The sequence below is a fragment of the Pristis pectinata genome, chromosome 35 (assembly GCF_009764475.1).
Source record: "Pristis pectinata isolate sPriPec2 chromosome 35, sPriPec2.1.pri, whole genome shotgun sequence".
NCBI classification, from domain to species: domain Eukaryota; kingdom Metazoa; phylum Chordata; class Chondrichthyes; order Rhinopristiformes; family Pristidae; genus Pristis; species Pristis pectinata.
The window spans coordinates 11,687,577-11,714,058 of record NC_067439.1 but is presented as its reverse complement, the minus strand read 5'-3'; the positions used below and the strand labels follow the sequence as shown (position 1 = coordinate 11,714,058).

The 26,482-nt window shown below is 42.9% G+C and overlaps 1 protein-coding gene across 1 annotated transcript; it reads left to right on the top strand.

Annotated features, from left to right (window-relative positions):
- The first annotated feature begins 2,048 nt into the window (after positions 1 to 2,048).
- Positions 2,049 to 26,482, top strand: zgc:154093 (uncharacterized protein LOC777623 homolog). Its single transcript, XM_052044247.1, has 2 exons — positions 2,049 to 2,280; positions 22,957 to 26,482. Exon 2 carries the CDS (start codon positions 23,162 to 23,164, stop codon positions 23,897 to 23,899), a length of 738 nt encoding a protein of 245 aa, XP_051900207.1. The 5' UTR covers positions 2,049 to 2,280; positions 22,957 to 23,161; the 3' UTR covers positions 23,900 to 26,482.

Sequence of the window (26,482 nt, the reverse complement as noted above, 5' to 3'; positions counted from 1 at the left end):
TTATCCCCTCTTTATGTCAGAACTGTAGTTGTCGACAGCATAAAGTATTGATTGGATCGATAAGAGTGGAAATGGTGAGGATAATCCCACTAAATTAGGGATCAGAGGACAGGGGTTGGAGGTGAATGATGTGCCTCACAAGCCTAATTGAGTTTTTTGAGGAGGTGACAAAACAAATTGATGAAGGTAGAGCGGTGGATTAAGTGTATATGGATTTTAGGAAGATGCTTAACAAGGTTCCCCATGGTAGGCTTATCCAGAAAGTCATGAGGCATAAGATCCATGGAAACTTGGCTGCATGGATTTGGAGTTGGCTTGCCCAGAGAAGGCAGAAGGTAGTAGTAGATGGAGAGTATTCTGCCTGGAGGTCGGTGACTAGTGGTGTTCTGCAGGGATCTGTTCTGGGACTCCTGCTCTTTGTGATTTTTATAAGTTACTTGGATGAGGAAGTGGAGGGGTGAGTTAGTAAGTTTGCAGATGTCACGAAGTTTGGAGATGTTGTCGATAGTGTAGAAGGTTGTTGTAGGTTACAATGGGATATAGACAGGATGCAGAGTGGGCAGAGAAGTGGCAGACGAAGTTCAATCTGGAAAAGTGTGATGCGATACACTTTGGAAGATTGAACTTGAAGGAGGAGTACAAGGTTAATGGCAGGATTCTTAGCAGTGTGGAGGAGCAGAGGGATCTTGGAGTCCAAGTCCATAGTTCCCTCAAAGTTGCCGCGCAAGTTGATAGGGTGGTTAAGAAGGCATATAGTGTGCTGGCCTACATTAGTCGAGGGATTGAATTCAAGAGCTGCGAGGTAATGTTGCAGCTCTATAAAACTCTGGTTAGACTACATTGAGAGTGTTGTGTTCAGTTCTGGTTGCTTCATTATAGGAAGGATGTGGAAGCTTTAGAGAGGGTGCAGAGGAGATTTACCAGGATACTGCCTGGATTAGAGAACATGTCTTATGAGGAAAGATTGAGCAAGCTAGGACTTTTCTTTTTGGAGCTACGGAGGATGAGAGGCGACTTGTTAGAAGTGTATAAGATTATGAGAGGCATAGATAGAGTGGACAGCCAGCACCTTTTCCCCAGGGCGGCAATGGCCAATACCAGAGGACATCCATTTAAGGTCAGAGGAGGAAAGTTTAGGGGAGATGTCAGAGGTGGGTTTTTTACACAGAGAGTGGTTGATGCCTAGAATGCACTGCCAGGGGTGGTGATTCAATTGGGACATTAAAAGACTGTTAGGTAGGCACATGGATGTAAGAAAAATAGAGGGTTATGGGCTGTTTAGGAGGGAAGGGTTAGGTTAATTGTGGAGTAGGTTTATATAGGTAAGCACAACATTGTGGGCCAAAGGGCCTGTACTGTGCTGTACCATTCTATGTTCTATGTGGTTGACCATGTCAATGGCTATGTCAGAAAGAAGGAGGTGAAAGGGAACTATATTCACTGAAGATTAACACCTTAACCTTAATTTTATTAAAAAAAATAATCCCTGGTTGATGGTTATTGTGTAGATTACTGAAAGATTTAGGTAAGTATGAAGAATTAGAGAGACTTCTCTGACAGATTTATTCTATCATGCAAATTGTTCTCAATTAAAGAATCCACATATTCTAGGAGATGGCAGCCATTCTTAATCTGAAATGTACCTGTTCCTTAAACCGTTCTCTGTCACCATTACTACTGGTGTCCCTCTCCACAACACTTGATGTTCCCCTACCACCAAGGCACCTGTATTCAAAAGCGGATTGATTACTCACAAGTAGAAATCATCCCCTGGCTCTGATTTTATTTTTTGAATAGACTTTTACTTTTATTGTAAGTATAATACAACTGGAGTAAAGGCGACTGAGCCAGTCACCCAGCTGGGTTAATCAGCAATGCTGAGGGATAATCCAAATAGTAGATAGCATTTTCCAGAGTCTCAGGAAGGGACAGCTGTGGATAAGCTTAAGCAAAGTTGCCATTCTGACGTCAGTATTTCCTGAGTCAGTTGAAGCTGCAGTGCGTTAACCCACCCTCCCCTCCCCTTTCCTTCTCTCTGCACACACTCTCACACTTCAAGGCATGTGCTAGAGTGACTGCCTGACGTTAGAATTCTTCACAATACTCCAGCTGTGTGCTGCCCGCTCAGGATCTACTGACTACAGAACACTCTGTGCTGATGCACACACAGCCTTGCCTCCTGCTTTTCTGTTCATCAATTTTAATTCAGTTGTAGAAGAAACAAAAAGGACCAGAGCAGTTTGGAATCTGAATGGACAGCAGACAGCACAGCTTATTCTGGTAAGAACTCTCCAATTACCTTTGCAGAATAAAAGAAAGCTTTTCAAAAATTTGTTGCATTGCTAGAGATCACTAGTTTCCATATAAATATTTTACATTTTTCATTTCAAAACCACTATTTTTTTGTGTCGTGCAAAATTTCAGCTTTAAAATTCTGTACAGTAGATCATCCACTTTCCTACGTTCCAGTTAAAACTGCCAGTATTTTGGATTATGAATCGCAGCTACGGAGAGCAAAATTATTGATCAAAGTTTTCGAATGATGCCCTTTAACAAGTTAGAAAGGAACTTTCCACAATCAGCATTCCCACAGCTGTAGAGTTGGGCCAGATTTTGCTGGAGCTGGTCACCTCCTTAGTTATACCTCTTTTCTTGCACTTCAGCTGAAAAGTATTTTTGGCCCACAAACTACTAGAAAAGTAGGCTGATAGCAGAAGTCATTGGATCATCCAGAGCCTTCGTGAAGAGTGGCACTAACACTCTTTCTCCTCAAGTATTATGATATTGAAACAAAATGAAAGGAAAAAAAGAATTAAAACATTAAAAACACTGAGCACCGGATGTGTGTAATAGTAACGTTTTCACATTGAACTGAAATTTGATTCTATTGATTTTTGTTTAGTTCTTGGAAAAGAGGATACATTTGTGCTCCAGAAGATTTAGAAATATCTGCTTAGTTTATTACCTGTGGGAATGAGATTCCACTGTTTAGGTTTATCCCTTTCTGAGTCGAATAAATCTCATCATTAAATGTTTCTTGGCTTGCTAAATAACACCCCTAACGTCCTGTGGTAAGTTTAATTGGGAATTAGGATGCATTTTCTTGAAACTGACAGGGATGTTCAGGGTAAGGAATAGGCATGACAAGGCTAAGAGCTGGGTGAATTTCCCTCGCCACAATTGTTGCGTTAATTACACACTAATAGTGGTTTTTGGCTGATTTTCCAGCAAATTCTGAACCACTGGGTGTCAAGGCATGTAATTCTGTCATTCTCCAACCATGTTGATGTGACTGTCAGATGTAGCAATACTGGCAGCGACTGGCTTTTTGTTTGTACCTGGATATTTCAGAGGCACTTCCATTGGCAAACTTGGCTAATTATACCCTCTAAGCTCAGTGTGACACCTGTGCAGGGGAAATTGTGAGAGTTAACTAAGACAGCTATTTGAAAGGAACATTGATTGCATGGATATAGTACCTTTCAGGTTGTCAGGGTTTCCTAAAATGTTTCCCATCTATGAAGCCATTTTCAAGAACAGTTGCAATATACAAAATCAGCAGGATAGATCTCCCTGGTCCTGGCCAACATTCATTCATTAATCAACATAACTAAGAGGAAGATTATGTGGTCATTTTCTTCATTGTTGTTTGTGGAATGTTACTGTCTATCAATTGGCTTCTATCATTCCTGCATTACAATAGTGACTGCATTTTTGCCTCCCAGACCGGCATTCTAAAACATTCTACGCATATCAAGTTGATGTGTTTCTAAGTGAAGAGTTGCTTAAAATTAAGTAATCAAAGTACATGAATTAGATATGTTTGATATTCAGCAGGGTAAGTAATCCACTTTGACAATCCCAGTGCTGTTCCTCAGGGATGCTGCACTGTTGGTCTGCCTTCTTTATGATATGTTTCTCTCAGATGGATGCAATAACATCTCATGGCATTATTTCCAAGAAGATCAGGGAATATGTCTAGTGTACTCAAACAATACCAAAGTCATGCAAACATATGAATTAGGAGCAGGAGTAGGCCAATTGGTCTGGCCTGTTCTTCCATTTAATAAGATCATAGCTGATCTGATTGTAACCTCCCCTCTGCATTCCTATTCACCTAGACCATAAGATATAGGAGCATAATTAGGCCATTTAGCCCATCGAATCTGCTCCGCCATTCAATCATGGCTGATTTTATTTTCAACCCCATTCTCTTGCCCTCTCCCTGTAATCCTTAACCCCCTTACCAATCAAGAACCTATCAGTCTCTGCCTTAAATACACCCAATGACTTGGCCTCCATAGCCCTATCATGGCAATAAATTGCACAGATTCAAAGCTCTCTGGCTGAAAAAATTCTTCCTTATCTCACTTTTGAAGGGACATCCCTTTATTCTGAGGCTGTGGCTCAGATCCTAGACTGTCCTACTAATAGAAACATCCTCTCTATGTCCACTCTATCCAGGCCTTTCAGTATCTGGTAGGTTTCAGTGAGATCCCCTTTGATGTCTCTGAGCCTGTACTCAATGGAGTTTATCCTTCTGAACTCTCTCACAACAGGAAGCATCCTCTCCACATCCACACTGTGAGACCCCTCGGGATATTATATGTTTCAATCTCTCCCTCTTACCCTTCTGAAGTTAAGCAGATACAGTCCTAGCCTGGCCAACTTTCAGAAGCAGAATGAGGTTTATTATCACTGATATATGTTGTGAAATTTGTGATTTTGCAGCAGTAGTACAGTGCAAGACATAAAAATTACTGTAAGTTACATAAATAAATAAATAGTGCAAAAGAGGAATAACGAGGTAGTGAAAAACATTATGATGCCGGAGGAACTCAGCAGGCCAGGCAGCATCCATGGAAAAAAGCAGGCGGTCAGCGTTTTGGAGCAGGACTGAAGATTGGAAAAGTGGAAATCCAAAATATAGGAGGGAGAAGCAGAGAAGTGATAGGTGGACAAAAGAGGGGAGGCTGGGTGGGCACAAGGTGGTGACAGGTAGATGCAGGTAAGCGATAGTGATAGGCAGGTGCAGGGGAGGAGGGGAGAGCAGATCCAGGGGATGGGTCAAAGGTAAGGAGGAAAAAAGGGGAGGGGGTAGAAAAAGAGAGATAGGTTAGGAAAAGGAAGAAAAGAAAAGGCATGGTTGGGGGGTGGGCATAGGGTGGGGGTGGGGAATTCAATGTTCATGCCATTAGGCTGCAAGGTTCCAAGACGGAAAATGAGGTGCTGTTCCTCCAGTTTGAGCTTGGAATTCTCCCGGCAGTAGAGAAGGCCAAGGACTGATATATCTGTGATGGAGAGGGAGTTGAAGTGACTGGCAACGGGGAGATGCAGGTCGCAGTTACGGACGGAGCACAGATGTTCTGCGAAATGGTCACCTAGTCTCCGTTTGGTCTTGCCAATGTAGATGAGGCCACACTTGGAGCACCAAATGCAGTAGATGATATTAAGGGAGGTGCAGGTAAATCTTTGTCTCACCTGAAAGGACTGTTTGGGTCCCTGGATGGAGGTCCTCCTTACCTTTGACCCATCCCCCAGTGGATCTGCTCTCCCATCCTCCCCCACACCTGCCTATCACCATCTCTTACCTGCATCTACCTATCACCAGATTGTGCCCACCCCACCCCCCTCTTTTGTCCACCTATCACTGCTCTGCTTTTCCCTCCTATGTATTGGGTTTCCCCTTTTCCTATCTTCAGTCCTGAAGAAGGGTCCTGACCTGAAAAGTTGACCACCTGCTTTTCTCCACGGATGCTGCCTGGCCTGCTGAGTTCCTCCAGCATCATAGTGTTTTTCATTTGCAGTCCTTTGTTTTACCATTAATGAGGTGGTGTTCAAGGGTTCATGGACCATTCAGAAATCTGATGGCGGAGGGGAAGAAGCTGTTCCGGAATCGTTGAGTGTGGGTTCTTCAGGATCCTGTACCTCCTCCCCGATGGTAGTAACATGAAGAGGGCACGTCCTAGGTGGTGAGGGTCCTTCTTGAGGCACCGCCTCTTGAAGATGTCCTCAATAGCGGGGAGGGTTGTGCCTGTGATGGAGCTGACTGAGGCTACAATCCTCTGCAGCCTCTTTTGATCCTGCACATTGGAGCCTCCATACCAGGCAGTGATACAACCAGTCAGAATGCTCTCCGCCATACATCTGTAGAAATTTGCAAGAGTCTCTGGTGACGTACCTTTGGTGAGATTCCTCATAAAGACAACGGTATTAGTCTCTGAGCCTACAAATGCATTAATATCATTTCTAAATAAGATCAATACACAGTATTCCAGATGTTTGTGGAGCTCCTTATTTGCAAATTGGCTACTATGTAACTTATTCCGCTAAATGTGACCAGCCTCCAACAATACTCCACTGGCAACAAAAGACTCTGGGAAGAAATGAAGATGTGAAAGGAACGAAAGAAATGCTATTCATTTTTAAAAGCAAGATTACATTCATCCTGTCATTAGTGATGTTCTCCTGAAAGTTCACTATGATTAGTGATCCTATTTAGACATCTTAGATTATTCAGGATCAGCAACAAACTGCAGGTGCTGGAAATTGGAAATAAAAACAGAAGTCAGTGAGTATCTTTGGAGAGAGAAACAAACTTAAAGTTTCTTATGGAAAATCATAGACCAGAAACTTAAATCTATATCTCTCTCCACAGATACTCCCTGATCTGTTGATCATTTGCAACGTTTTCTGTTCTTGAATCATAAAGGAGATTCAGGTGGAAATTCTGTCTGCCATTCTCCATTTGTCTACCTACAGGCTGTCCCCGGGTAATGAACCGGTTCTGTTTTTACAGACGCCCATAAGTCAATTTTGTCCATAAATTGGAAAATACACAAAAATCACTCGATATGGTAGCCATACCCCCACCGTATTTTAATAAATGGCATCAAAAGTATGTAAGATTAATAAGGAAGAACAATTGCTAAAAGTGGAGAGGGAGAGGAAGCTAGTTCTGCTGAATGAACAGACGTACACACGTCGGACTTTTGAAGTTAATAATGTTAAGGGAGCTCATTCATATGTACGGGTGTCCATAAGTCGGGTGTTCCTAACCCAGGGATGGCCTGCTCTATCTATTTCTCTTTTGTTCTTTCCGTCTATCAGACTGTGAGTTGTAGGCTCAAATCATATCAAAGGCTAAGTTGCATGTGTGAATTTGACCAACAAAATATGGAGTGAATTATCTGCTTGGCATTGGTTGTTCTGATCAGGCTGAAGGAATGTATTCAATTTGGGATTTCTGCCTGCAGAATGTCAAGCTGGTGACCTCCTAGCAGATGCTTGGGGTGGGACCAGGATTTCAACGAGACATCCAGTCAACTGATTTTGTCCATTTGGGAATTCTGAGTACAGATGTTTATTGATGGACATCTGCTCTTCTTTCCCAGTCTGACCTTAGTGATACACAAGACAGACTAATGTGATTAACTGTCCTCTGAAATGACATTATAAGCTGTTTTGTTCAAAGGCAATTCATGTTGTAACAATAAGTGCAAGTTTTACCAAGGATGTCCACATTGTATGAAAGAAAAAAAAACTCCATTCAGCAGAGTGTAAGAAGTCCCAAATTAGAGGTTCACCATGTCCGATACAAAATGTAACCCACTTCAGAAAGAATTGGTAGCTTGGATTCATGGGTTGGATAAACAAGGCCACAAGGTGACTAATTGAGAGTGGTTGAACAATGAAAGTAGAAAGATTTAAATCATGTCCTTAATTGGATTTTGCTCTGAATCCTGTGTGTGGAGAGATTTATAAGGGAGTCTGACTGCTTCTTACCCATCCTGATACAACAGCATCCTGTGTTTATTTTGTACCTTTAATGCAGTAAATGTTCCACATCATGGATATGGGTCAAGTGCAAGCAAATAGGACTAGCTCAGGTAGGCATCTTGGACTTCATGGATGAGTTGGGCCGAAGGGCCTGTTTCCATGCTGTATAATGCTAAATTTGGGACTGAGATACTTAAAAATAACAGATGCCCAAATACTTGGTGAAAGAGAGAGGTTTAAAGGAGCATCTTAAATGGGGGAAAGAGGTGCAAAACAAGGAAGGTTAGGGACAGAATTAGAGCTCAGAGCCTTGGTACCTAAAGTGGTGGAGCAGATGAAACTACTCATAAGACCTCATTGGTAGAGTCAGATCTCTCTTTGGGTTTTAGGGCTGGAGGAGATCACAGGAGAATGGGGAGGGATTTGGAAATAAGGTTAAAAGTTTTAAGATTCAGGTATTGCTTAACAAAGAGCCAGTATAAGTCAGGAAACACAGGGTGCTGTGTGATTGGATGCAAGTCAAGATGAGTGTCAGAGTTTTGGATGACGTTTATGGAGCGTGAGGGAGGCAATCCAGGAGTGCATTAGAATAGTAACATCGAGAGAGAGCAAATGCATGGATGAGGTTTTCAACTGAACTGAGGGAAGGTGAACAAGCTGAAAGGTGTTATGATGGCAGACCACAAATGATTATGCAGATATGCTGTTTGGAGCTTGCCTTGAGATCAAGTATGACACCTATGTTGCCAACAGTTTTGTTCACCTCAGACAACTGCTAAGGAGAGAAAAAGAACAAATGGCTAGATTTTGAGGCAGGAGCTGGGGATAGTGGGTTCTTTATTCCCAATGTTTAGTTACAGGAAATTTCTGCTCATCTAGTTCTGGGTGTTAGACAAGGAGCCTGACAATTTAGAGGCAGTGAAAGGACCAAGAGATGTGATATGGAGCTGGATGTTGCCAGGGTACCTGTGGAAACAACCTCTGTGTCTTTGGATGAAGTTGCTAAGGGGCATTGACTTAAAGAGAAGAAGAAGGATGGACCTTGGAGATATCAGAGATGATGGTGCATTTGCAGGGAGAAAAGACACGGTACGCAATTCTCTGACTACAGGTGGATAGACCCAGGTGAATGTTTTCCCGCCCAGCTGGTTGACAGAGGAAGTCCATTGGAGGAATAAAGGATGCAGATATATGTAAACAAGAGGGAGTTTACCTTTGTTGCTATCCTCTGATCTGCGATATTGCTATTGGTTTATTATTGTCACTTGTACTGAGATACAGTGAAAAACTTGTCTTGCATACCAATCGTACAGGTCAATTCATTACACAGTGCAGTTATATTGAGTTAGTACAGAGTGCATTGAGGTAGTACAGGTAAAAACAATAACAGTACAGAGTACAGCTACAGAGGAAGTGCAGTGCAATAAGGTGCAAGGTCACAAGAAGGTAGATTGTGAGGTCATAGTCCATCTTATCGTATAAGGGAACCGTTCAACAGTCTTATCACAGCGGGATAGAAGCTGTCCTTAAGCCTTGTGGTATGTGCACTCAGGCTCCTGTATTTTCTACCTGATGGAAGAGGAGCGGAGAGAGAATGACCCGGGTGGGTGGGGTCTTTGATTATGCTGGCTGCTTCACCAAGGCAGCGAGGGGTAAAGACAAGAGTCCAAGGAGGGGAGACTGGTTTCCGTGACGTGCTGAGCTGTGTCCACAACTCTCTGCAGTTTCTTGTGGTCCTGGGCAGTTTCAGAACTACAACAGAAATATAAACCTGATTGAAGGGACTGAAATGTAAATTTGTGGAAAGATTACAGTCCATGTCCTTTATTGCTGCTTGAAACTTTCCTCTCTGGTGACTGTAAAGCTGAAACTGTCCTATTTTGTGTGATCCTCACTCTGTGCTTAATGCAATGAAATGAAAAGAGTTTGGCTCAAATGTTAACACAGTCACATGAAATTCCTGGTTCACTCTTGTAGCAGAGGCATATAGCCTATTTATTTTATTGCTTCAGTGAAGTAATGAACTGAAGAATTTCATCCAAAGATGTTAATGCACTTGTGATTGATATTGCCCCAGCATGATTTGGTCCAAATTTTACAGCAGTTTGTCATTTTCTCCCCATACCATAGATTCAGTAAGCTATATACCTACCCTAGACTTGCCCTCCTGTTAAATATTTACTGTTGTGCAGAAACACAGCACTGAGCCGAGTGATTGTGGGCTGCCACTTTTGAAGAGCAGTCCAATTGGTCCCATCCATTGCATTTTTTCCATATCCCTGCAGTGCCTTTCCCCTTCATGTATTTATCCAGTTCCCTCATGAAAGCTACTTCTGTATCTTGTTCTATCACCCCATCAGACTCTTCATATCCTAACCATTTCCTAAGTAAAGCCATTTTTCTTCAGGTCATTTCTGGCTCATTTGCCCACTGCCTTAGATCTAAGCCAATTGGTTATCCACCCTTCATCCATCAGAAACAGTTTCACTTTATTCACTCTATCAAAGCTATTGGAATAACAGCTTCCGAACCATTCCCATCTCCCACTCTGCCTAAGCTTGTTGATTCCGTGCATAATGAGCCTTGACCTTTCATCTAGAGGTTCTCTATATTAATAAAAGTATGTGTTACACATGGCAACAATTTGATAAAAATACATTGAACAGAACTCTCACAGAAATGCTGACTATAAACATAAATGTCTTTGGTTAATTAAGTTTATCTGTGATATCTGTAACAGGACAATAAAACTGGAAGGAAGGAACTAGCATTTATTTATTCATCTAGTCTTTCTTATCTTGTTTTGGAACTTTCCAAAATGCTATGAAGTGTGGTCACTATTTTTATGTATGCAAATGTGGTAGTCAATTTGCCTCAGCTAGGATGCAGACAATAATGCAGTAACTTTACTGCAATGTTGCACCTCAATGGGTGCCCCCCCTCCCTCGGTCTGGTAGTTATGTCACCCCCTCAGCTCGAATGGAATTCTTGCTGTGTAGCAGCTGGAAGAGCTAGCTGATAACAGTGCAGTGAGGGCAGCTGAGAAAAAGAAGCGCAACATGGAATAGTAGGATCCAGGATCTATTTCCTTTACCCCTGAGATTTAGTTTAACAAAGAGGAGCAGAAAGAAGAGGGAATTGTCGCCATATCTGTTGCAGAAAGAGGAATAATATGAGGTCCTGATAGGTTAGAACATAGAACATAGAACAATTACAGCACAATTCAGGCCCTTCGGCCCACAAAGCTGTGCTGAACGTGTCCCTACCCTAGAAATTACTAGGCTTACCCATAGCCCTCTATTTTACTCAGCTCCATATACCGATCTAACAGTCTCTTGAAAGACCCTATCGTATCAGCCTCCACCACCATTTCCGGCAGCCCATTCCACACACTCACCACTCTTGAGTAAAAAACTTGCCCCGACATCTCCTCTATATCTACTCCCCAGCACCTTAAACCTATGTCCTCTTGTGGCCACCAATTCAGCCTCGGGGAAAAGCCTCTGACTATCTACCCTATCAATACCTCTCATCATCTTATACACCTCTATCAGGTCCCCCCTCATCCTCCGTCTCTCCAAGGAGAAGGTTGGATAAAAAGAGAATGAGAGGAAGGAAAAATAGAAAAAAAACTTGCATCTAACATTTGATTTTTAAACTTCTAAGTTTTGCTTTAATTCTCTGAATATTTACTACATATAGGAATTTGGGAGTCAGCAATTTAAATTGTTTCTTTTGTAAAACTGAGATGTTGATTGGCATTGCAATAACAATTATCCCCTTGTTTAAGAGGCACTTATTGTTAATTGACCTTTCTGCTTGGTCAGTTTAACAGATAATTGACATGTAAATCCAGAAAGCTTTAAAATTAATGGATGACTGAGAGTGAGAAGCCAGGTGTATAAAACAACTGCTTGAGCAGCATAAATCGACCAACGTTTTTTTTTGGGAATTAACAACTAATGGCATATATATTCCTCTCCTGAGCTAAATATTTTTAGAGCATTAATAACAGGGAATGCATTAGCATGGAGTTATTTCTCCAACTATTGTGGTTTTGGTTGCGTCAGATGAGGGAGCCACCTGAGATGTCCCATAAGTGGCAGCACCTCTGGCAATACCTTAGTGAAGTGTCAGGCTGGTTTATACCTGGCAGCATATTCAGTCTTGAATCTATTGCTGTCTGAGTGACAGGCGAGAGTGTTATTGAACTGGGAGCTTGAAGTATAAAATTTGTTACTACAGTCCACAAAATTTATTCTTTAAAGGAGAAATTATACTAGATTGATATTTCCTTTTACAACAGCATCTGCTACAGCTAATGGTGCTAAGTGATTTATCCTCACTGTTCCTGCTGTTTATTGTAAAAATACTTTGCTGAAGCTTGTGAACTGGATGAGGTTAAGAATTTGACCCCTCTTCAGATGTCATTCCTAATTCCTGATGTTAGTTCAGAGGAATGCCAGACCAGTTCAAGTGAATAGTTTTACTACATAAAAAGTAGGAACAACTCTCAATAAATTCTAGTAATTGCAAATGCATTAAATAATTACTGCAGAGCTTTCACGATATTATTCAGATTAAAAAAAACGTTAAGTTTTATTTTCTAAGCTCCCTCATTCTTTGTGTTCCTCTCTGAGGTGTTATGTCCTGTTTTCTTTCTCACTTGTCCTTGATTTTGTAAACTTTTATCACTCCATTTGTAACTCTCTTCTTTGGCATCTTCACTGCCTTCTGTATCTTAAAAACATATTTAATGTATTTGCACAGGCTATCAATTAAAGGAGCATTTCTTGTATAAGTGTCTTAAGATATACAAGATGAGGATGTTATAACCAAGGTAGATCAATCCATGGTGGGGGTCCCTTCTGAATTCTTTTAAGCGCTAGAAAGAGGGGTTTCTTTATAGGAATAGTGTTAGAACTTGCTATTTGTCTGTTGTTATCATTAAAAGTTATCTATTGGTTGGAGGAATCTATAGATAAAATGAAACAATTACATATTCAGATGACTGCATTGGTGCTGCTTCCTGCTCTTGCACATTAGTTGCAAATTTCCACCCAATTTCACATAATCCATCTCTGATTCTTCCTTTCCCTTTCTTGACTTCTTTACTTTCATTTCAGGGGGTTGGTTAGTGACCAACTACCCACAGATTCCTGCAACTGTCTCAACACCATCTCCTCCCACCCTGCTTCTTGTAAGTCATTCCATTCTCCAAGTGTTTCTGGCTCCATTGTACTTGTTCTGAAGAAACATGGCTTCTCCTCCATGTAGTTGATGTGGTTCTCAACCACATCTGTTCCATCTCCCACACTTCAATTCTCCTCCCCTTCAGATCAATGATGGTGTTCCTTCTGTCTGGTCCTCATCTTCCATCCCACTAGCCTCCACAGTCAAGCTTAGTAACTTCTGCCACTTTCAAAGTGATCCAGCCACCACAAACATCTTCCTCTCCCCTTTCAGCATTACAACAGTCCTTGATTCTGACTTTGATAAGGTGCTACAAGAGATTATTAAAACAAAATTAGAGCACAGGACATTGAGCGTATAATACCAATGTGGATTGAGGATTGGTTAATGAGCAGAAAATGGAGAGTAGGAATGAAGGGAACTTTTTAATTTGCAAGGCAGTGGCTGCTCAGGTGCCGTGAAGTGTGGTGCTGTATCTCCAGCTGTTTGTTATCTTTATCACTGATTTGGACAAGAGCAATCAAGTGTAATCTATCTATGTTTGGTGGTGATGCAAAACTAGGTGGACTTGGGTATCCTTGTACATCAAGCTTTGGAAATCAACATGTAGTTACATCAAGCAATTAGGAAGGCCATGGTATGTTAACCTTTATTGCAAGAAGAACTGAGTATAAGACATCTTTGTCCAATTATATAGGGCCCTCATAAGACTGTATCTGGAATATTGTGTACAGGTCTGGTTGAGTGCAGTGAAGGTTCATTCTGAGATTGTGGATTTTTTTGTAAGTAGAGAAATACAGCAGACCAGGTCTACGGACTCTTGAGTTTAGAAGAATGAGAGGCAATCTCATTGAAACACACAAATGGGGCTTGACAATGAGTTCATGTTTCCCTTGCTTGTCGTATCTAGAACCAGGAGTCGCAGTCTCAAATTAAGGGGTTGACCATTCAGGACAGAGAATACATAGAACATAGAACAGTACAGCACAGAACAGGCCCTTCGGCCCACAATGTTGTGCCAACATAGCTATTCCCTCCTGCCTGCAGAATGCCCATACCCCTTTATTTTCCTCTCATTCATGTGCCCATCCAAGCCCTTCTTGAAAACCCCCAATGAGTTTGCCTCCACCACCCTATCAGGCAATGCATTCCAGGCATCCGCCACTCTCTCAGTAAATAAAAGTACGCCTCACATCTCTTCACCTGGAGGGTAATGAAGTTTTGGAATTCTCTACCGAAGAGGACTCAAGGCTCAGTCACCAAGTATACTAAAGGTAAGAGTTCAACAGATTTTTAGAGAGAGTGGGTGACAGCTTTGCATAACATGGAGCTGGCTGGAAGGGCTGTGGGCTAGTCCTGCTCCTATTTCCTCTGTTCAGTTCACAAGCATAACCCTAAGCTTCCAGTTGCTGTTACTTTAATTCTCTATTGACTCCCACTGTGAGCTCTCCGACTTTGGCCCCTTACACTGTTCCAATGAAACCCAACATAAGTCTAAGAAACATCATCTCATTTTCCAGTGAGGCATCTTGCAGCTCTCAGGACTCAGCACTCAGAAGTTGAACAATTTCAGATAACCATCCTTTCCATTTTGTGCCACAACTGGACACTTCTGATGAAAGCCCGGACAGAGACATTTAAGAGACATTTAGACAGACACCTGAACAAACAGGGAAAGGAGGGATATGGACCATGTTCAGGCAGATGGGATTAGTTTAATTTGGTATCAAGATCAGTGAAGACATTGTGGGCTGAACGGCCTGTTCCTGTGCTGTACTGTTCTATGTTATATGGTTCTACAACACTTTATCTCACTCATCCAAGGAAACCTATAGTTCTCCTTGACGAGGAATGGGTGTGGCATAAGATGAACACTCTATGTATACAAAAAAATGTTGAACAGAAGGGACTGTATCTCTGTTTTATCTCTTGCACCCTAGCTGCATCTTTTTAAGATATCTATTAGTCACACATACATTGAAACACACAGTGAAATGCATCTTTTTGCGTAGTGATTTGGGGGCAGCCCGCAAGTGTTGCCACGCTTCCTGTGCCAACATAGCATAACTTCCTAACCTGCACGTCTTTGGAATGTGGGAGGAAATCGGAGCACCTGGAGGAAACCCACGCAGACACAGGAAGAACGTACAAGCTCCTTACAGGCAGCGGCTGGATTTGAACCCAGGTCACTGGCGCTGTAAAGCATTACACTTACCACTATGCAATCCATTATCTTGGGTTTGGGTGGTTAATGATGAAGGTCAGATTCCTGGGACATTCCTACCGACACTTGGGAGTGCACCGTTACCACCTTGGGAAGCCAGCTTGTTTTTTAGCGAGGCTGCATTGGTATGATGAAGGTGCAGAAAAATATGACTTGCTGTTCCATAACACAGTTTATGACCTCAGAATCTCCCAAAACACAAAACAAGCAATGAAATACAGTTGAAGTGCAGTTCCTGTTGTAATGTACCAGCTAGTCTGTATAAAGCAATAAACCAAACTGCATTGAGATAGATGGCTGCTGATCTGTTCTCATTCGATGAGGGACAGGTATTGGTCAATCCACTGGAGAAAGTTCCCCTGCTCTTCCACAGGAAGTGACTATAGGATTATTTTCATGTTCACCCAAGAAATTAGCTTATTTCAGACAGCACCTCAGGTACCCCAGCACTTTCTCAGTGTCAGTCCACTCTTTGGGTTCATGTCTTTGGATTGGAACTTGAAACCGCAGTTTTTTGACTCGGACAACTTTTTACCTTAGTGACCTTTGGATGATGCCTCGACTCTAACTGTAGCTCAGACCTTTGAAGATAATTCTTCTAACATCATCTTTCTTGAGGCATGCAGCCAATGACCTGTAGAAATAACAACAGCTGCACAGATAAATTATTGTTAGATACAGGAATTGCAGATTTTACTTGTCTTTTTCCTTTCCAAAACCTCTCTGTTTTCTAGACCTTCTCTCCTCTTGATGTGATGTGTGACCAAACCTTTGCATTTGCCTCCAAATGGTGGGAAGTGGGAATAATATACATACAGTATGTCAAGATGATGGTTTTGATTTGTCTGGACAAGTGGCCTATTGCTCCTAAGTCTTGCTTTCCTTTGATGCCTGGGGCACAAAGTGAAGAAGGATTATTTTCTTTAAAAAGAGATGTCTATTATTTCTGCCTAAGTGGAAAACAGTCAGTGATTCAATTTATCAATCAGGGTACTTTATTAAGCAAAGGAAAAGTTTTCACTGAGGGACAGTATCCTGTTGTAGCTTCCTTCCATATAGGTAAACGTGTTCTGCCCATTTTAAAAACAAACTGCTGGAGGAACTCAACAGGTTAGGGAGCATATGTGAGGCAGGGGGATGCTCGACATTTCAGATCGAGACCCTGCATTAGGACTTGCAATGTCGACCATCACTCTGCCTCACAGATGCTGTTTAACCCACTGCATTCCTCCATCAGTTTGTTTTTTTTGCTCCAGAGTACAGGATCTGCAGTGTCTTGTGTCTGCCCAGTTCCACACTGAAACATACCAACAGCAGTTGATCACATGCTGCGTTCCATAAAGAGTACCCACCCGATATTACATAAGCCACATACGATAATGTGATTATGATGTTAATGCAAATTGTCAGAAGATTTCTACTATTTACTGTCAACCCTCTCTAACTCTTGACCTTAGCATTGCTGGCTAAAGATGATTGGGAATGGAGCGTGTGTGGGCCCCTGTGTCTTTAGTGATGACACAAGTGGGCTGTGAGATTAGTTTACTGCACGGAGACAGGTAATTCAACCCCAGCAGGTTCACACTGGTGTTTATTCCACTCAAGCTTCTGGCCTTGAATACATCTCTTGACATTTTGCTCAATATCTACTCACAATGAGCAATATTAAAATCTAAAATATAAAGGCAAAACTGATTTGAGACGTCATTAATTAACTCCCAATAAAGCAGGGTTGCAAGTCAAGTATTTGTATACTTAACCCTCTTAAGGGAGCTTAGTGGCAACTAAGTGCACTCTTAATTTCCTTTAAGATAGTTGGACTTGGACTCTGAGTAGTGCTGTTTTCATACTTGCAAATAAATGAGTTAATGCCAACTGGAAAACATTGGGCCCGGGGATACTTGCTGGGATCCCTCGAGTGAATCGCTCTGCTTCTTGATTCCAGTGGGTCTTAAAGGGGAATGAATTAAAACAAAACTGTGTGTATCCTGCTGTTTCCCATAGGCTGGCTTTGTTGTGTAACAGGGTTTGTGAGATATTGCTTAGCACAAACTGGCCGCCACATTTCAGGAGAGAAGTTTTTTTCCTGTACAAATGAATTTGGATGAGGATATTAAACTGACATTGACAAATGTGTCTTGCATTATGTAAAGGTTTGGCTGTGTTGCCTTTAACACTGGATGCATATCTGGAATTCTGTGAGTGAAGCGGTGGTAATTCAATGCATCTTTCTTCTTTTTTTTGCAAACTCTCTTTAGTAATTAAGACAAAAGCATCATTTAGTGGTATCTTCAGAACTGAACATTGAGGACAGAATGTTTTCAGGGCTAAATCTGGCAAGGTAAGCTTTCGATCTGAATTCCACCAAACCTTCAACACATGGCCTGGATTTAAATGTAAACCAAGCAAGGTATGAGAATTAGTCCAGACTTCTCAAGTGCTTTGATCTTGAACATTTTGCCTTTAGCCAAAGTGGGTTACAAGGAGCCATTCATAAGTTCCAACATTCATATTTCTGGACAAAAGCAACGTGGGAGGAAGTTTCATGTAGCTTTGGCACAACTAACCCCAAGGGAGGAGGTCAAGATGGTTGTTTGAATAAATCTGCATTTCGTTTGTTCGTGCCACTCTTTTCCTGCGGAGGTTAAAAAAAAGTAACCCTTTGATACTTTGTGAGCATTATGAATTCAACACGGGCTTACTGCCCGAGAGTCAAGAACCTTGTAACATGAAGGGGTGTAGCTAGAGATGCAGCTGACATTACCCAAACATCCCTAGTGTTACCCAAGTATTGCTGGAGATCTCAAGTGTTTCTAGACTAACTTGTCAGTGGAGCTACCAGGCGTAACTGGAAATATCAAATGTTACTCCACTGACTAGTCACTGGAAATACTTGGAGCTGTAGCAGATACCAAGTGGTACTAGGCTAACTAGGTGTAACTGGAGATACCAGGCATCTGTGGAGTTACCAGATGCAGCTGGAAATATCAAGTGCAACTAGATTGACCAAATGTCACTGGAGATACAAAGTGTCACCAGGGATACCAGGCTTAGAAATTTAAACATTTAAAAGATCCTGATGCAGGAGATAGCACATTGTTGTGGGTAGGAGACTGGTTGGCCAACATGAAACAAAGAGTAGGGTCTTTTTGTAGTTGTCAAGGTGTAACAAATGTTGTGCCACAGGGATTGGTGCTGGGGCCTCAGCTTTTTCCAATTTATGTAAATAACTTTGATAAGCACGAACTGCTGTCGTCCACAGTGGCCGTCCCGTCGCAGGACATTTCAGCTGTCCTCCCCATTCCCACACCGACATGTGAATTTAGCAATGTTGCAAAGATAGGTGAGAAAGTAAGTTGTGAAGAGAACATAAAGAGGCTACAAAGGGATAGCATTAAGTTAAATGGGTATAATATGAGAGATTGTGAAATTGTTATTTTTGCAGGAAAAATAAAAAAGCTTATTATCCAAGTTCTGAGAGATTGCAGAGCTCTGATATGCAGAGAGATCTGTGTGTTTTTGTGGGTGATTTGCAAATGGCTAGTATGTTGGTACAGCGAGTAATTAGGAAAATTAACAGAATATTGCTATGGAAATTGAATACAAAAATAGAGGTTATGCTTCAGCTATATAGGGCATTGGTGAGACTGTACCTGGAGTCCTGTTTATAATATAGGTGTCATTTAAAGGTGGATGGATGCAGTTCAGAGAAGGTTTACTAAGTTAGCACCTAGAATGAGTATGAGGAAAGGTTGGATAGGCTCAGAGTGTAATCCACTGGGGTTTAGAAGAATGGGAGAGAACTTAACTGAAGCATTAATGATCCTGAGGAATATTAACAAGGTGGATGTGCAGGATGTGTTTCTTTGTGGGTGAAGCTAGAACAAGGACTCACTACTTGCAGAAATATGAGGCAAAATGTATTTCTCTCAGAGGATTGATAGTCTTTGGAACTTCATTCTCAAAGGACATTGGAAGCAGAGATTTTGAATATTTTGAATATAAGATATCTTTATTAGTCACATGTATATCGAAACACACAGTGAAATGCATCTTTTTTGCATAGAGTGTTCTGCGGGCAGCCCGCAAGTGTCGCCACGCTTCCGGCACCAATATAGCATGCCCACGACTTCCTAACCCGTACGTCTTTGGAATGTGGGAGGAAACCAGATTACCCGGAGGAAACCTACACAGACACGGGGAGGACGTACAAACTCCTTATAGACAGTGGCCAGAATTGAACCTGGGTCGCTGACACTGTAAAGCGTTACGCTAACCACTACACTTGAAGTAGAGTTAGTTAGGCTCTTCAAAGTTTATCTCAGGTGGAGAGGAATACAGAGCTGAGATTACAATCAGGTCAGCCATGATCTTATTAAATGGCAGAGCAGGCTTGAGGGTGTGAATGGTCGTCTGTTACTAACTCATTTCTTCATATGTAGCTGCATGACATGTTTTCTTTAATGTAAAATGGGACGGACTTTAGTAAAGTTGATCACAGGGAACCTTACAGTGTCATGTTTGTTCTGATTACACAATTCTATGCAGATAATAGATGCACATATTCAATGTACAGGGTGCCATCATGCACAATTGATGCCTTCCAGTGTGAACCAGTAAGGCTAAATGATGGGGACAAGCCCTGCTCCAGTGCCATCTAAAGAAATCAGCAATCATTTGCAAGTTTGTTGGAGTGTTAGTTGGAGCATAGATTGAGTCGGCCACACTGAGGTTAAGAGCTGCTGTTCCTCCAGCAGGTCATATTGGGAGATTAAATGTCTTTGCTTAAAGTGTTGGATGCTTTAGTGTGGCCACACTGTGGTCACACGAGCAGGAGCAGAAGAGAATGAAGGCAAGCGACTACTTTGCAAGGGAAACAGAAAGACGAAGTGCAGAAGGGTTCTGGCTAAGAGGACCTATACCCTAATAACCTTCCAAGAGCAAAAAAAATGAAGCTGGAGAAACTCAGCGGGTCAGGCAGCATCTGTGGAGGAAAATGAAAAGTCAAAACATCCCCCCCCACAATCAACTGTCCATTTCCTTTCACAGATGCTGCCAGACCCGTCGATTTCCTCCAGCTTCTTGTGTGTTGCTCCACATTCCAGCATCTGCAGTCTCTTGTGTCTGCAGTCCTGCAGGAGCTCTGCTTCTACCTCAATCTTTTCAGGGAGCAATGCATCCAAACGCTAAGTTTGTCAAAGGTAGTGGGTAGAGCATCACCTGCTGTGTTTAGATGAAAGGTCGTTGACCTGAAACAGTAACTGTTTCTTTCTCCACAGATGCTACCTAACCTGCTGAGTATCTCCAGCACTCTGTTGTTATTTCAGCTGGGTTGTCATCTGCTGACATTCTATACTCCTGTTAGTGGGGAAATCCCAGATTTTTAGTGGTAATTTGGGCTCTGCAACAGTACATGCATATTGGGTGCCTTCTGCCAGTGTTACAGTGGAAGCTATATCCTTGCCTATCACATGGTTAGGTCCATGGAATGACCACCACTTCACTGATGGAAAGAGTGGAGTCCAGGCTGTGCACAAAGCTGAGTGCTGTTGCACCTTGACTTCCCCATGGTCCTATATGTATCAGACATGATGACAACAGCCCAAGCATCTTGGAGCACGCCTACTCTGCATGTTCCAAAGACTGCCCCATTGACCTCGCCCTCTGGAGATCTACCCTTTCCCCCCTAACCTGCCTGATAACTCACCATACTCTAAACCACACTGTACAGTCCCTGCGTTGCCATAATCTGAGCCAGTGGCCAGGAGTGGAGGGGCATGCGTCAGTCCACTGAAGTCTTATTGTCCTCCCCTGGTTCCTGCAGCTCAACCGCTGGATCCCTGGCCTGTCAGTAATTCCCGTGTATCTGCAAGGTGAAAGGCACAAGGGTGTGGTCATAGTGGGATGAGGGGCAGCATCTGAACCGTGTAATGCACATTAGATGGTTGGACATTGGGTGGGGGGAATGGGAGATATGAGAAGAGAAATTATATAGGACCCTACTGTCAACATCATCAACCCCTGATCCTCTGCTGTCATTGCCTCTGTGGTGACTAAGCCTATGCTCACCAATACTCTACCTTACCCATGGCAGAAGAGTCCAAGACCAGAGGATATAGATTTATGTTGAGATGTAACAGGGAATCTGAGGAGAATTTTTTCACCCCGAGGTTGCAGTCTAGAACTCATTGCCTGAGAAGGTGGTGGAGGCAGGTATGCTTACAATAATTAAGTAGCTAGACAAGCACTTGAAGCCAAGGTATAGAAGGCTACAGACCAAGTAAATGGGATTACTATAGATAAGTACGATGGCTGGCACGGACATGATGGGCTGAAGGGCCTGTTTCTGTGCTGTGTGACTCCATGACTGTCCTCTGGGTGACTCAGGCAGTGGGCTTGCTGCATTATCTTGTAGCTTGTCACTTGCAAAGGGAACAGAGGCAGTAAGTGTGCCAAGGCTACAATGTGTATAAAGTGTGATTTACGCAGGAACTGGAGTTGTGTGTGAGGATAGCGGATGGGTTTCATTGCTTCCACAGACTTCAACAACACATAAAGAGATTGAACATTTTTCAGACTGGAACCAGGTCCTCGGGGAATCCAGAGCAACAAACAATCTGCTGGAGGAACGCAGCGGGTCGAGCAGCATCCGTGAGGCGGGGGGACATTTCAGGTCGAAACCCTGCATCAGGACCGAAAGTGGAGGGTGGAGATGGCCAGTATGAGGAGGAGAGGAGGGGTCAGTGGTGAGACAGGAGCCCGAGGGGATTGGTGGGCTAAGGAGGGATGAAAGATGATGGGCAGGTTGCATCAGGTAAGGGACGGGAAGCGGTGGAGTTGGGAGGCAGTGGCAGGTGGATGATAGATGAAGGCAGACAAAGAGAAAATAAAATGAGAGGGAGATGGAGCGAAGTGAGGGAGGGGAGGGTGAAGGTTGGAGACAGCTGCTAGAGGGAGATGAGCAGGAACATAAAGGAATACCGGTGCAGCAGAGCATCTGTTTCACTCATTTATCTCTCCTTGTCCCACTCTGTTTCATTTCGACCAAGGGTGACTTACTGCCCCCTACCCCCCCCCCCAAAGTGTGCAGGACGCTTCTTTGGACCAGGGTGCCCAGTCACCATGGGTGAAGTGGCTGGTCTCCCTCACTCCCTTGCGCTGCCTCCCTTTTCTTCCATGTTCCCCAGACTGCACAGCGACTTGCAGTAAGTGAGTTCAGTACACACCTCTCCTTTAGAAGCTGCAGGTCAGATGAGAATGATTGCAGGTTAGTTTCAGCTGGCAGGACTGATGTAATTACGTGTGTTTGACGTGTCACTCAGGAAAACATCGCAACTGGCACTTCATCGAATAAGTTTGTACATAAGGTCATGTACTGGGAGAAACTGGTGCATATTTACTCTGCAGCACAATTTTAGTGGAAGTTTTTAATTAGCCATTAAATATTAGTTTGTGGGGTGTGTCTAGAGCATCATGTGTTACTGGACACATTAGATATCACTATTGCTGGGGACTCTATGTGTTGTTGGTGTGACCAGACCAGGAGTCACGAGACAAACCATGTATCACTGTTTAACTTTAACCTACAGAAGTTTCCTGCACACTGGAATCTGTACAGGGCAGGTTGAAAGTGAAAGAAAACCCAAATGTGATTTGAAATCTGAATGACATTTGCTATTTAAAGGATTGAACATGCCCAACTATCTGTGTGAGAGTACTTTAATTACCATTGAAAACTTACCCTGCTTGTATGTTTTCAGGCTGTGAAGCAAACGGAGGTGACACATCCTGCAGTATTGATGGTTGCCATTTCACACAAGGCAGAACCAAGGCGAGTAAAGCTGCTTTTAGAGTGAGAACCATCTCCAAGTGGACCTGAAGACCAACCAGAACCTGATACTGAAGAGATATCAGGAGCTGTTCTCAGTTTGTTAGGTTCATCTATTGTAGTCCAGCTGCTCCAATATGCCTGCAAAAACCCCCATGTATCTAAAGACATCAACCCCCAAACGGGGCAAGAAGCAGAGACTGCGTGATGTTCTGTCAGGCGACATGATCAGTCCTCCCCTGGGTGACTTTCGGCATAGTGCCCACATTGGGAGGGCTGGTGAAGGTGATATGTTCGGAGACATCTCCTTCTTGCAGGGCAAGTATGACCTCCTTCCAAACATCAACGGGCGGCCAACTTCTAAAAGCACAGAGAAAGGACTAAGTGATGAGTATAACTATGAGCGGGCATTTAACAACGGGGCAGGTGGATATCCCACCCTGCTGAAGAATGCTGTTTCCCTTCCTGTCTTCAGCGATGTACATGAAAGCCAAGATCTAGAGCAAGCTCCTCCAAAACCCCCCAGACTCCACCTGGACGAAGGCCCTGGTCAGAGGTCAATGTCAGTCAGCTGCACGGCAGAGTGCTTCCACAGCCACCAAGAGATGTCCACATTTGACAAGACAGTTGGGTCATCTGTTTCCCTGTCTGCAGCATCGCATACCTCCTCGGAATGCTCAGTAATTGACGTCGGGCAGCTGGACGGGAAGAGAGCCCTAATCTTCAACAGTGAGATGTCCCTCAGCAACGGCAGCCCTTTTCCTTCTGATTCCTATATGAGTGGCTCAGAATCCTCTCTTGGCTTGGATTTGGACTTAGGGCCTTCAATACTGGATGATGTCCTCAGAATTATGGATGGATACAAATTACACTGAAATAACGGAAATCTAAGGCACTTTGTTCAGTATGTCAGTGGTGAAAGGACATGAAAGGAAAAAAAGATGAACAAAACCAATCTGGCATTCGGTCCAAACAGAACCTTGGCATTTGCTGGCGATGGTCCAAGAAAATCTTTCCTGGAGTCTCTATCAGAGAACAAACTTAGATACTTCCAGTTTTATATACTCATGGATTTACCTCTTTCTAAACTGCCTCTCCATCTACATATTCGAGTAAAGAGCCTTGTGAAGTTAATTGTTACTTGTTTTTCCTTCACTGAACCAATTTTTAAAGGATGGTATCAGGATCACATGGAACTAGCAATGCTAAACTGAATAAAAAAACCCTGCTAAACTCCTGAACTTAGAAGGTATAAAGTATGTAGTACTGGATACTGAAGCAGAGTACATGGAATTATGGCTGGAATCACTAATAAACCATTTGGGTTTGAACGATAATCCAATGGATTTCTGATAACCATTACTGATAATGATTTATAATCCCAGATCTAAAAAGCCCTATAAAATCAGCAAGGTTGGTTTTCAGCTCAGCGGTTCTCCCTATCTGCAGCCATCTACAGGCCAACTAATCCTCCCAAACGCAGTAACGGCCTCCAGAACCACAGTCCTGCACGATCATTGCTCTCATCCAGTTCAGTGCTCTTGTGCACCTGTTTTCGTTTGCTCCGCCTTTAGCGGCTGTGCCTTCAACTGTTTTGGACCCAGCTCAGAATATGCTCCTCCTCTTCACCAGTTAACCTACTGAGCTTTCGGTCACCTGACCTAATATCAATTTACATTGCCCCGGAGTCAAACTTCATTGACAGTGCTTCTGTGAAACACCTTGAGTGCTGTATCAACACAACTAAATCCCAACTAAAACTGGGCACTGAATTAGATTAAGGGTAAGAAAGGACCAAGACTAGATGCTGGGATTATGGCTCTATACTCCCTGTAGTGATGAGAATGAATTTAAAACACTACTGTACTCATTAATGCTTTTACATTGCATTTGTGGATCAATGGTTAGTTTCTCAGCAGCTCGCTCTGGCTGGAGACCATCGCTAATCTTAAACCACTACATCGACACATGGATTCTTCACTGAAACATCAGATTGACTACTTGTTTTGGTCTCCCCTTCTCTGTTCCACACACTGTATCTTACAAACAGCCAGCTCCCTGTGTCCTTCCATTATTCACAATGTTGTCTTTGCAAATTAGATAAGGATAGGGAAGGGATCTGGCTACCATGTGTTTTTTGTCTTCTTGCATCCCTGGGAGGATATGCCCCATTTGTATTTGAAGAGTAGCTCAGTTTTTTCTGGAGTAAAATCAGGCCAATCCAACTCACTGTCCTGAGAATGTGAAGAACAGAACTATCTCTGGTTATGAGGTGGGAGATTAGGAGTCTGTTGCTCTGTTGACTCTTTTTAATGAGGTCCATTAATCAAATGAGTGGCGCTGACAACACAGATTTGCTATTGCTATGCAAGGAATGCAGTGTCTAACTTAACAAGTACAAGCAACTGAAGCTCATCAGCTCTCTTGAGAATTGGAATATAATCATTTTTTTGTTTGTATACCTAATGTTAAATAACATTATTGTACTTTTTTCACTGAGTGCCATTTCTATTGAAATGATGGTTATAGAATGTGTGGCGATTAACAGTAAATAATGCACAATTTCTTAAAGGGATAATCTTGAAAGATCTCCCATTGAAGTGCTGAGGGTGTGGTGGTGGAGTTAGGTTGTGCAATCCTCTGTGGCATTTCCATCTATTGGCTGGGTCCCTGCCCTGTGTCTACACTCACTGTCTCGCCCTCTCTGCATCTGTAGCAGTGTAGCAGTGGTGGGTACGGCAGAGTATTTCAGCCTCTGCAGTGGGCAGGGGTTAAAATTACAAAACTAGTCAGCAGGTCAGAAACTGCACAAACTTGCTAGCTTTTATATTTAACCAGAATGCATCAGGCTGCAAGGAAAATCCCTTGAGAGTGGGAACTTGCCAATTTAATTGTTTGTTAAGACCAAAGTTTGGAGGTTATCCCTGCAGGCGTGATTTCCTGAATGTACTGGAGCCACAGAGACTCCAGCATCACAGAACTGGGCTAAGGAGCAGACTGTCAAACCTGCCGATAAATCCGCAGCTTCACTTCTGACAGTGCCCCACTCCTGCTGCTGCCTGTCGTTAAAGACATAAATTAGAGCATTCAGGCTAAGATTTTTTTACAGTTTTTCATTACTTTTCACACACAGCTGACTTGCAGTCCAGTTGAGCAGGTGTGTGTCTGGATAAATTCTGTTGGCAGGTAGCTGTGAGACACCCCCCCCCCCCCCCCCCCATCTCCCAATCCCCACTATTGTGTATTCTGTCAAACTGCTGACCTGCTGGCTCAGCAGATGTGAACAGGCTGATCTGTGAACAACCAGCTCTCTCCGTTTCTGTCTCTGCCTGGCATTCTATGTGACTTCTCTACAGGAGGAAGAACGGACAGACCCATCATTGGAATGAGATGATGTTGAATGTCAGCAGTGTGGGGGAAAGGGGGTGGGAGGGAGTGCATGGGTGAAGAGAAGGGGA

Excerpts from the sequence above, each read along its gene's own strand:
- zgc:154093 (XM_052044247.1), top strand. The coding sequence starts at position 23,162 with ATGCCTGCAAAAACCCCCATGTATCTAAAGACATCAACCCCCAAACGG.